The sequence below is a fragment of the Mytilus edulis genome, chromosome 1 (genome assembly GCF_963676685.1).
Source record: "Mytilus edulis chromosome 1, xbMytEdul2.2, whole genome shotgun sequence".
Taxonomy (NCBI): Eukaryota; Metazoa; Mollusca; class Bivalvia; order Mytilida; family Mytilidae; genus Mytilus; species Mytilus edulis.
The window spans coordinates 9,766,615-9,779,584 of record NC_092344.1 but is presented as its reverse complement, the minus strand read 5'-3'; the positions used below and the strand labels follow the sequence as shown (position 1 = coordinate 9,779,584).

At 31.3% G+C, this 12,970-nt stretch overlaps 1 protein-coding gene across 3 annotated transcripts in view; it reads right to left on the bottom strand.

Annotated features, from left to right (window-relative positions):
• Positions 1-1,362: 1,362 nt before the first annotated feature.
• The window catches only part of LOC139523529 (uncharacterized), a 31,619-nt gene continuing 20,011 nt past the window's right edge, over positions 1,363-12,970 (bottom strand). The window contains exons 1-8 of one of the 3 annotated variants that reach the window (XM_071317628.1): positions 8,067-8,191; positions 6,856-6,897; positions 6,199-6,268; positions 4,494-4,628; positions 3,687-3,737; positions 2,563-2,698; positions 1,837-1,963; positions 1,363-1,746 (exon numbers count right to left, since the gene is read on the bottom strand). In XM_071317628.1, coding sequence (XP_071173729.1) covers positions 1,845-1,963; positions 2,563-2,698; positions 3,687-3,737; positions 4,494-4,628; positions 6,199-6,268; positions 6,856-6,897; positions 8,067-8,176 — 663 coding nt within the window. In that variant the 5' untranslated portion in view covers positions 8,177-8,191 and the 3' untranslated portion in view covers positions 1,363-1,746; positions 1,837-1,844. Of the gene's footprint in view, positions 1,964-2,562; positions 2,699-3,686; positions 3,738-4,493; positions 4,629-6,198; positions 6,269-6,855; positions 6,898-8,066; positions 8,216-12,970 lie in introns of those variants that run through there. The other 2 variants (XM_071317620.1, XM_071317636.1) reach the window with 2 other exon arrangements.

Genomic DNA, 12,970 nt, shown 5'->3' with positions numbered 1-12,970 from the left:
ATGAAGTCAGGCCGGCCAGGTATTGAAACCGGCTTTGAAATTTCGATGTTACTTGTTGCTGGAAACAGGACGGCTGATATTGATAAAAGATCCAATGTGCATGGATAAAATATAAATTCATTTAAAGTCTTTGGTGGTCTGAACGGATACATAATAAACATGCCTCTAGTTTGAATTTTATTGTAATTTTCATCCCTGTTTATGGCTGCATGTTTAGTCTTGATCTTTTCTGTCTTGTGTAATTAGCAGAAGTATATGGTAAAATGCAAAATGTTGGTGTATAATGTTATAGAATATCACGAGTAAAAGAAAAGTATTGTACGCTGATTGATACAAATTAAGGCAACAGTAGTATACCGCTATTCGATATTCATAAATCGATTGAGAAAAAAAAAAATCTGGGTTACAAACTATCACTGACGGAAACACATCAAATATAAGAGGAGAACTACGACACAACAGCAGAAAGACATCATTAAAATGTAACACACACAGAAACGAACTATAATATGGCAATTTTCCTGACTTAGTACAGGACATTTTAATAAAAACAAATAGAAGGTTGAACCTGTTGTTATGGCATGCCAACAGTCTAGCTTGGAGAACATGATGTATCGATAAGTTGTAATTGGCTATGAAGGAGGTTTCACTAAATATGAGTTTTTTACTGTCCCATGGTTAGAGATGATTTGAACCTCACAACCACGTTTAATCCGGCCATTTAAATTAATGCTGTTTGTCATATTTGTTTTTCTCTTTGCTGTCAAGTAAATCTGAATTTTGGTTTCCTAGTTTGACTGCTTCATATTTTGTCATGTCGAGCTCAATTAACATTGAACATATGATATGAGTGTTATTCATCATTGAAGGCCATACGGGGACCTATTGTATTCCTTACAAAAAAGTAATTTCTACTATGGTAGATAGTTGTTTCATTTTCAATCATATCACCTGTTTTTCGTTTCTTCGTGAATAAAGTGGTCACTGTCAACTGAGTTAAGGAGTTTGAGCATAAAAGGTGCAATATATATACAGGTCTGAGTAAAATCAGATGCCAATATGAGATAATATGCCTGTTTTCGACATATAAATTGCATTTAGTGACATCATTGATGAATTCTATTCGTTGAAATTTACATGAAATTCTAATGTCTGCTTTTTGCGAGGAAAAAAAAGTTAAATGTGTTTTTGGGGTGGTAGGTTCTCTGATCTGAACTTTTTCGGCTTTATACAAATCTAGAATCTATCAAACAGTTTCGTTTACCGCGAAATTTGCAAAAAGAACGTTTATACAGATTTTTCATTTTCTGAAAGTTAAAGTACTCCTTCTAACGCGTTGTATTTGTTAAATAAAAATGAGCATTATCATTGTTTAGTATTTATTTGTTAAAGGTAACAATCATAGTTTGAATTAAATATTCGTCTTACAAATATAAGGTTTAGCTATAAAAGCAGGCTTAATGTTTCATACAAATAAAAGGTTTCGATATATGTGAAACTAAATTTAATCAATCCTTTTCTACATCATTTAATTTAACACTTTTGTTTTGAATATTTCTCTGAGTTCGGTATTTTTGTTATTCCACTTTACCGGAGTATGTTTTAAACTTGCTATTACATTAGAGAAAAAAACCTTATTCATTTTAAACAAACGCAATTAAATCTAAATTGTTTTTTTTTATATAACTTACACTGAAGTCATGAGACACGCACTAACAAACACACGTTCAAATATATTACATAATTAACCATACAAAAGTGTCTAAAGTATCTTGATATAAAAAAGAAAAAGTTGCGATAATTCAAAAGTACTAAAGTATGAAGAGACACTCCTATTTTCCAAATCAATAGCATCGAATGACTCTGTAATAACAGATGTAACATGTGTATCTCCACCATCTCCTTCTGCAACATCGACCAATGTAGTAATAATAATAGCATGCTCTCTTTTGGATGCCGTGTTCTGCAAGTATAAGAAAATGGCAAAAATATATCCTGAAATTCTTGTAATATTGTCAGTGTAGCAGTATATTCAAAATTGCAATAAAGTTCTAGGTGTTGCTAGCCACAAGACACACTCAATATCATCAATATAATTGAACTATGCGCAACCGTTATACAAGTGAGAAGTTTAGCTAGCTTTAAAAGCAGGTTCGCATATCAAATTCTCAAAAAAATGCCTGTTTCAATTGGAATAAGACAGTTGTTTTCCATTCGTGTTGTTGGTTGGTAAAGTAAAAAGTTTGATTTGTAGGTTTGAGGGAGCTCCCCTATTTAAGTTTATATAGGAGTTGTTATTTCACTATCCTTTCTTTACAGTCAATTTGTATTAAGCTTCTGCTGATATATTGTATCTAAATACTCCCCCAGTCCGGCGAACCTAAACGAGTCTTGTGTGTTTTTTATATTTTTTATAGGGACTGCACGATTGAATAGTTGTTAGATGTTAGCCATACATTTGTTGCAAATATTTTATGCATTTAGGGGGAATATTCAACAACTTTGTTTCTTTGGAAACTCTTTCATAAAGCTGTCGATTAAAATTAATCTATAAAAGCATACCTGTGTTACAATGAACAGCCTTAACATAAGCAATATCTAAATCTCCACACTCTTCTTTGATTTCTGCTTTGGTGTCATTCGGGATGCTTTCGTCATCTTCAAAAGCTTCATAGCATGTTTTGGAATCTGAAGGGTCCTGTGAGGGCAAATCAATTAACAAGGTAAGTGATATGTATTTAGTATCGTCTCGCATGATAGGAAATTAGAATTTCTTAGATAAATAAGATCATTTTTAAAACTAAATTTGTAGAGTTTAGATAGTCTAGAAATATGCAATTTTGCAGAAGCATTATTTTCTCCATTCATAGTCAATAACAATTGTTCAAATTGTCAAAAGCAATATATGTTTATAAATCTGAATACTGACACCTAAAGAATCCTTGAGAATTAATTTACAATCGTTTCCAAACCAGATGCTTGTGGTTTTTCTTTATCAACAGTCATTGATTTTAAGGTCCGGTATCAACCTAGTTTAAATACTACATGTAGTAACCGACACCTTTGCCTCCTTTTCAATTTCATTTTTTCTGGAGACGGAGGGAATGTGAATGTACCATTCATTTTCAAAGTTAAAATCCTAACTTTGAATGATTTTATAGTTTTATACTTCTATTCTCATGATGTCTTTCATAATAATTTGACAAACAGTTGTACTAATGGCCATGTTAAGCCCTTACCATTTGATATTGCCTTGGGATCCAACACTTCTATAGGACAGTTTAAAGCTTTCACTTCATAATTAAGCTACAGTGAACGGCCATTCATGTACAACATTTTATAGTGTAGTATTCATGTAGTTTGAAAAATAGAAGGGATCATACTTAGGTTGCCACGCAATTATATAAATGTCACATTAGAAAACGCCTGTACCAAGTCAGGAATATGACAGTTGTTATCCATTCGTTTGATGTGTTTGGACTTTTGATTTTGCCTTTTGATTTTTGATTTTCCTTTTTGAATTTTCCTCGGAGTTCAGTATTTTTGTGTTTTTACTTTTGAATAATTAGAGAATTTTCATGCACAGTTTTGTAACAATTTGGTTTGAAGGGATTTAGTTATGTGAATCCTTGTTTGGTCAGTTTCACTTCCATTCAAAACATTTGTTGACATTCATTTGCATTTACCTCATAAAACTGAACATTGCAGGTTCCGTTGTACTTGATTATTGAATACTCCTAAAACAAAGGAAAACGAATATGAATGATTGATATAAGTGACCCTTTTTAACATTATTACAACAGACATCAATGAAAGAAGATTATAAGCCATGTCGTCTGAAAGACTCAGTTTCGTTGACAAATGAACAATAAATTGAAGTACAGTGTTAACGTATGTTTATTCATAAAATTGAAATGATGACTAAAGGTTTTATAATATTATCATTTGCATGTGTATCCTGAGTTTTAATATTACATTACATAATGGTGCAATATTAGTAAACAAACTATAGATAGCTTTGATACATTAAAGTTAAGGTACATGATGAGAGTTATCATGTTGACAATCAGTAAGATAGCCAGTTGGAATAAAACGAAAGAAATTAATTTTTTTATTAGAGAAAATATAACAGTTAAATTGGTATAATTGAATAGTATACATCTGTTTCTATGAACTTTAAAAGTTTACTAAAGATGCATAATTCAGGATTTACTGCATCTTGTATACATGTTTTTACTTATATGGTAGTATGGAGTCTCGATATTTTTGCAGAAAAAATTCAACAGAAAGATAGTTAATTAGTTTTTTGACTCTGTATCTCTGCCTCCCGACGGCAGTTTTGTTTTTGAAAACAAATCTAAAAAATGGGCAATAATTAAATCGAAAAGAAAAATTGGAGTTTACCTTTTTATTTTTGGTCATGTTTAAATTGTTTTTCTTTTTTGAAAACATATAAAACAAAAATATATTTGATACATGAATCGTCATCTTACTTTGTCTTTACTGTTAATTTCGTCTGCCACTATAACACCATCTTTCTTGATTATTGCAATATCTGTGTTCCCAATTTCAACATCAATGACGTCATATTCTCCGCCTTTATTGTCTTTCAACACTTTTTCTGATACCTTCAAAATTACATCTTAATAAGTTACTGTTCAATTATTTACAGAGTTTCATTCGCGTTCAAACATATAAATGTATGTGTCTTACATTGCATGAAAGAGTTTTTGACATGCATATCTTATCTAAATTTTGCATCAAAATGATGAATTAAGGCAAAAGTAGTATACCGGTGTTCAAAAGTCATAAATCGATTGATGACAGTTTATGTTCTATAATTGATTTAAACCTAACAATAAAAGATGTACATGTGAATGTTCATTCTCTCAAATCAGTTTTAATTTTCTTTGGAGTTCAGTATTTCTGTGATTTGCCCTTTTTTGTACACACAAGAATTCATATATATGAAATTTGAAATGAAAATTGAGAATGTGTCAAAGAGGTAACCCATCCGACTAAATAGTAGAAAACAGGCCAAGGCCATCACTGGATCTTCGACATAGCGGATGCAGCTTTAGCAAAAATATGCTCAAGTTCAGTGACATTTGAAGTCACACTAACTTTGAATCATGTTAATGAAGTAAAATATAAAAAAAACCACACAAGACTAACAAAATCAAGAAGCTCCTGACTTGGGACAGGCTCAAAAATACGGCGGGGTTAAACGTATTCTGTTAATTTGCAACCCTTTTCTACACATGATGCCAATGTAAAATAAACAAACACAAAGCAATCTACACATCAAAACTCAGGTTAAAAGAAATCTGATGTCAGAAAAAACGGAAGAAAAAAAACAAAGGACAATGATACATAAATTAACACAGGCCCAAAAATACGGCGGAGTTAAACGTATTCTGTTAATTTGCAACCCTCTTCTACACATGAAGCCAATGTAAAATAAACAAACACAAAGCAATCTGCACATAAAAACTCAGTTTAAAAGAAATCTGATGTCAGGAAAGGAAACAGAAGAAACAAAACAAAGGACAATGATACATAAATTAACAAAGAACTACTACCAGTTACTGACATGCCAGCTCCAGACCTCTATGAAAATAATTGTATGATATGTATTCATCATATGAAAATGAAGCACACTCCGATCGGTTATAAAATCGTAGAATGTATCAGAGTATTATAACCCGAATCTGCCAACAACTGATGGTTATGTATTATCGTTAATCATTTTAACGAGATGTTTTATCTTGATTGAGCCGCTACGGTATCGCTATATTGCCTGTGTTAAAGATGATGATTTTATTGACATCGAAACGTGCTCACTTAGTTTCTAGCTATAACTGTTTATATAACTATACTGTTGTGCGAAAAGAAATTATCAGTCAGTAAGATAAAAGAAAATTTCGTAACATAGCGACAAATGTATTTGTTTCCAATGAAAAAATACTATGAGTGAATCAATGTTTATTCCAAAAAAATGCCAGGTCAAATGACCTGACAAAGTATCGTCACTATATCCATATGAAAAAGTCTGTTTAAAGGTTTGGTTAACTTTTGAGGAGAATGACATTTTGTGCTTTGTATAGAATATTACGATAAAGTTTGTTAATGTTATCATAGTTATTGCTAGTACTTTTAAATAACATTCAACTACAATACCAAAAACTTATTAATTACCTTCGATGCTTCAAAAAAACTGGCACTCAACAAAATGAACGATAAAACTATCCATCTATACATTTTCTCACTACAAAAGACATTTTATCATGAAATAATAAAACCTGTCATGCTTATCAATATTTTCTAAACGTAATTCACGTACAGAAGGGCTTAACAATTCATTGCAACTTTTGACATATCTATTGCTGACCATAATTGTGATGTATCTTATCAAATGGCTTAGTGAATAGAAATTTCAGTGACTTATTCTTCGTTATAAAAGTGGGATTTACCAGCAATGATTCATTTGTGGTCGAATAATTGAAGCAAAATAAATTTACCATTAATATCTTTATAAGAAAAAACAAATAGTGAACTAAATGTAAAATGCCCCATTACTAAATAGAATAGTCCATTCAGGACATTGGACATGAAGAAAGCAAGCTAGCTATCATTAATTTAAATACGCTCTGTCAAACACAAACCAGGTAAATCTACAGGTAGTTAAATGACCACCTGTTGATAATAGCTCTCACAATACCTATTGTACAATTTAGATGGAAATATTGTATTGACAATTTTCTAAGCTGGTCAGGCAATAGGTAATTCACTACTGCAAAGGTTATTAGATAGCTACAGTAAATAAAAAAAAGTAAAAATAATTACAAACCTTACAATTTTGAATTAAAAGCTGTTCTTATTTGTGGTTTAAATGACCTGTAAATAATTTGAGAAACTATGTTAAACATGAAACGAGCGTTCAAATGCATAGTACAACAATGTTTGGAAAAGGATTTGATAAACTCTGTTCAGTGTACACAAGGACACTTTAAATTCTATTGTATAACTTACTTTAAACCAATCTCAGATACTTTTGATATACTAAGCTATACTATTCGCTTATTCCAGCTAATATAATGTTTTGTTTCTTTCTGAGTGTAAACAAATTGCTTAAGTTTTAGCCGATACAATTTCGTTAAACCCTTTTCCAGGGTCAGTTGCCTTAATTCCGAATGCACTTTGACTTAATCATGTTACCCTATTACTATGAAGTTATAACGAATTGATAATATAAAAAAACAATGCAATTACTCTATTACAAAAGAAATCAGACAATATATAACCAAAATCAATATATAAGATATTTGATAAAAATACCTAAATATGTGGCGCCATTTTTTGTCTTATATTGTTACCGATGCGTGAACAAAACAAACAGACACAATAGTTAAAAATGTCAAAAATAGGGGTACAGCAGTCAACATTGAACAAAAAATGATAAAATACGAGAAGCTAAATTTGATCAAATACATTCAGCAAATGGGATACTTATGCATTATTCTTGTATTTTTACACAATAATGCAACTTATAATATTATATATTGTGCTTCGAAAATGTCTTCGTAGTTACGCTAATCATATAAAGTAAGTACATTTAAATTAAAGTTAAATAAAGATTTTCTACATTTATGAAGCAATATTTGAGGATTTGGCAAATTAACAGTTGTCTTTCGTTTTTTTTAAATAAATTTATGAAAAAAATAAACTGATCATTTGCGATTCTATAAGGCTGAATAACAATGCGCTATTTCAACGAGTCGTACGTTTGTAAAGACATTAACAGTAAAAACCTTTGTTTGAAACCTGTATTTGAATATGGCGGGAAACTATCGTCTGCTATATTCATTGAAAAGCTGTTTGGCATTGTTGTAGTTCACAAAAATTAACAAATACTATCCTATTTAAATGTCGACTAATGAATGATTTTCAAAAATTTGAGCATGAATTATACAACGACATTAAAATGACCTAATCAATCAAAAACTTCGCTGGAACAAAAGCCTATTTTTTAGATAATTAATCTATATAATTTTGATATAACGTACCTTTTCTTGCCTTTGCTGAATGTCTGAAGATTATATCTGCAGCTTAATATAGTCACCTTCATGTGTTCCTTGTTGAAGTACAAGCCAATCAGATCCTTCTGTGTTTTCATTATTTGAAGACATGTTGCAATACAGTTTTGTTCCTGATTCGATACTTAGAAAGAATTTAATACCTTTCATATTATCTTTACTATAAAAATTATTAAATGGGTGGAAAAAAATGAATAGAAGGTTAAGGTAAATACCCATTTTAACCGCAAACTAATGAATAATCATTATTTCGCAATAAAAATACAGTCAATCCTTTTTCTTCACATTGAGGTTAATGCTTGACTACTGAAAGTGAATTCATCACACACAACGCGCCTCTAACGATATCTTTAAAAGATTAAAAATCAAATGATGTGTTAATTTAACGCTTCAGTTAATAGTAAAATTATGTTTCAAAATCGATTTGAATTATTTAAGATTTTTTCTTAATTTCTTCTGATGTTGACCTCCTCTCAAACCTTGGGTTTCATGTTTTAGAATCAACAGGGTTATCAATTTGTACCCCAATACTTTAATAATGTATCAATTTAATTTTATTCTTATTTCTAACCGTAGATTCATATGTTTGAATCATGACGAGAAGATAGTGTATACCTTAACTGGACATTCGATTTATGCACATCGCAGATGCATATGTTTGTGTCATGACGAGAAGATATTGTATACCTAAACTAGCCATTCGATCTATGCACATCGCAGATTGATATGTTTGTGTCATGTAAGAAGATATTGTATACCTAAACTGGCCATTCGATCTATGCACATCGCAGATTCATATGTTTGTGTCATGTAAGAAGATATTGTATACCTAAACTGGTCATTCGATCTATGCACATCGCAGATTCATATGTTTGTGTCATGTAAGAAAATATTGTATACCTAAACTAGCCATTCGATCTATGCACATCGCAGATTGATATGTTTGTGTCATGTAAAAAGATATTGTATACCTAAACTGGCCATTCGATCTATGCACATCGCAGATTCATATGTTTGTGTCATGTAAGAAGATATTGTATACCTAAACTGGTCATTCGATCTATACTCATCGTAGATTCATATGTTTGTGTCATGTAAGAAGATATTTTATACCTAAACTGGCCATTCGATCTATGCACATCGCAGATTCATATGTTTGTGTCATGTAAGAAGATATTGTATACCTAAACTGGCCATTCGATCTATGCACATCGCAGATTCATATGTTTGTGTCATGTCAGAAGATATAGTATACCTAAACTGGCCATTCGATCTATGCATATCGCAGATTCATATGTTTTTGTCATGTAAGAAGATATTGTATACCTAAACTGGCCATTCGATCTATGCACATCGCAGATTCATATGTTTGTGTCATGATGAGAAGATATTGTATATCTAAGCTGACCATTTGATCTATGCACATCGCAGATTCATATGTTTGTGTCATGTAAGAAGATATTGTATACCTAAACTGGCCATTTGATCTATGCACATCGCAGATTCATATGTTTGTGTCATGATGAGAAAATATTGTAAACCTAAACTGGCCATTTGATCTATGCACATTTATATTTTAGGCTGTTCGTGTTCATACGTAATCAATTGCAACATTCTGAATATTCCGATATGGAACCAGTCGAGCCTCAAATGAATTAAGGAACAAGTCGACAAAAAGTGGAATACAGTTAGTTTCCATGGGAAAATTCTTACTCCAAACGTAACAAATATGTTGTCAATCAAGAAATTAAGTCAGTTTCAAATAAACAAATTGTTTTAATCAGATTGATTTTTATTTTACTGTACGATGTTTTCTTCCCTAAGGCATGGTACTCGTAGACATAAATCATGCTTTAAAACCAAAAACTCAATCTGATTAAAAATGTGACTTGATTTCTTGATTGACCATATATTTTTTATGTATGGCAGACGTGTTTTCAAAACACACCCTAAAAACTAACTGTATAAAATTATGAATCAAATGATTTTCAGATTCAACGCTTTATTTGCGAGTTTAATTATGTTTGAAAATAGATTTGCATCAAACTCCCAACATATGACAGGATAGTCAACCAGCTGACAGTGGCCAAGTAATGGACGCAGAAGAGATCAGGTGGTAAGATTGACAAGGAAACAACTATCCACCTTGGGACAAGTGACGTTAATGTAAGGAATACCATAGGTCCCCGTTTTGCCGTCAATCATGAACAAAACTCATATCGTATGTTCAACTTTAATTGGCCGTGACATGACAAAATGTGAAACAGTCAAACAAAGAAACCAACGGTCTGCTTTACTTACAGTTGAAATAATATGTAAATCAAGAGTTTAAATGAGTTCTTGAACCTAAAAAATATAATGAAATAAAGTAAATAGACTGTTATTCCGCCTACCAATTGAATGTAGATGTCTGTCTCAAACACACTAATGAATTCATATGTTATAAATGAATAATACTAATGTCAGCTGTCCTGTTTCCAGCAACTAAACTCTTCAAACTTTAAAATTTAATAAGCAGATCTCAATATTTTGACTGACTTCGTAAATATCCTAAAGTAGCATAGAATATACACAGAAATACGTAAAACTATGCCATACACCTTGTGAACCCGTTTAAAAGGAAATACACATCTTCTTTGTATTCATAAATTAAACCTTAAAAAAAAATTACAATATTGTCTTGTTTTCTGATCACGTTAAATTTCTTAAAACAAACTAACTTATGTTTGTATTTCTTTTTAACTGTTCAGAAGCCACTAAAATATATGTACTATGAACAGATGAACATGAACCCCATTATTGTTAATTCATACGGAAGTACAATTTAACAAACACACTGGATAAACCAACGTTCTGTTTTACATACAAATAAATATCAAGTTAACCGATGTTTTAATGAATAATTTGAACAACAAAAAAATGAAATCATAACACTTAATCAAAATCTGGTCAATATTCCGTAACTAAGTGAATATCCCCTACTTCTCAGTCAATTTGATTTAAAAATTGTCATTTTATCAGATTTTTGTTTTCTTTAAAAGACGGAATAATAAACCATTTTAGTTATTTTCAGCCTTTTTGAAAATTGAAACACTCACCCAATGCCGCAAATTCAGTTGTGTTCAAACCTATTGATTACAATCAATTACGATCTGTTCAGTCTATGTTTTGTTCTTAACATGCATATATATGTATACATCCACATCATACTTAATTGTCTCAAAAGATAAAGAACAGCACTGAATTGACTGCAAGCAAAGTTTCTAACAGTACATGACCCCGCCACATTATTTTTTATGTGACTGTCCCAAGTCAGGAGCCTGTAATTCAGTGGTTGTCGTTTGTTTATGTGTTACATATTGTTTTCGTTACATTTTTTTTATATAGATAAGGCCGTTTGTTTTCTCGTTTGAATTGTTTGACATTGTCTCATCGGGGCCTTTTATAGCTGACTATGCGATACGGGCTTTGCTCATTGTTGAAGACCGTACGGTGACCTATAGTTGTTAAAATTTGTGTCGTTTTGGTATTTTGTGGATAGTTGTCTCATTGGCAATCATACCACATCTTCTTTTTTATATAATGTACTACCGTGAATGATATCTTTTCCAACGATGCGAATGGATTAAACGAAATCATTGTTTCTTCAAATACCTGATATTCATAAAATATTCGATCTGAGTCGATAACACTAGATAATTGTTTTGAAAGTATAAATTCATACAAAGTTGTTTTGATACTGTCTTATTCACAAACTGTGTAACTTACCACAGCATTGCATACTGGTAGACAATCAAGTGGATATGTGATACCAAGTGACAATGTACTTTTATTTTACCTGAATCATGTTCAAAGAGAATCGGCTTTTCAACAATCATTTGATAAGTAAAACCAAGTTATATAACATCAAGGCCGTCACTTGGTTAACCCAGAGATTGGTCGTTTTTTTTCTAACTGAGTATGCGGCTATATAGGCGGTTGGTCTATTTACCGTGTCGTTTATACGTCTGTTTAAATTAAAACGCACAATTTTTAATTAAATTGTCTTAATTATTTAATTTTTGGCATTTTATAAAAACCAAATAATAAAAAAGTGGCTGCCAAAATAATATCTATTATAGAACATTTCCCACCTGTAAAAACATTTCATAGTATGCGAAGTTTTCAGTAAAATGAAAGATGTCAAGCAAGTATTTTTTATTTATGCTTATAGTCATAACGATTTTTGGGAGAAATGGCGAACAAACCATTTTTAGATACCAATTAAAGGACACAAAACAGTAATGAGTAAATATTTCATAATTGTAATATAACGTAGGTAATACCACATTTTGGTAAATATTAGGGGAATGTAGTCTGTGAATGGGTTGGACTATTTAAATTGTATCAGATAAGAGTGACTTAGCCACGACAATAGTTTTGCTTCGACAATAGTTATGCTTACGACAATAGTTTTGCTTACGACTATAGTTTTGCTACTTTTATATTTTCCCATTGTAAAGTTAAGAATGAGATGTACTTGAGTAGAAATAATGACAGAACGGTGCAACAGTATCCTTTTAGTAAGAGCAGTTTTATTTTGACTTTTTTGCATTTTTTTATGGGTGTGTGACTTCAATATAGCGTGATATGGATTGGCCGCTGAAATATGCATGAATTTGTAATAAGCTTTTTCTATCAGCCATTTATTTTTGTGTCTGCTCAAAGTCGGCAACATCTATGAATATGTCATGTATTGCAATGCAGCTGGTTTAAATCAATGCAATTGCCGATATGTATAGTCTTTTCTACCGTGTCATCATTGGCATTGTATGCCTAAGGAAAAGTCTGTACCAAGTCAGGAAAATGACCGTTGTTTTCTATTTATTAGTTAG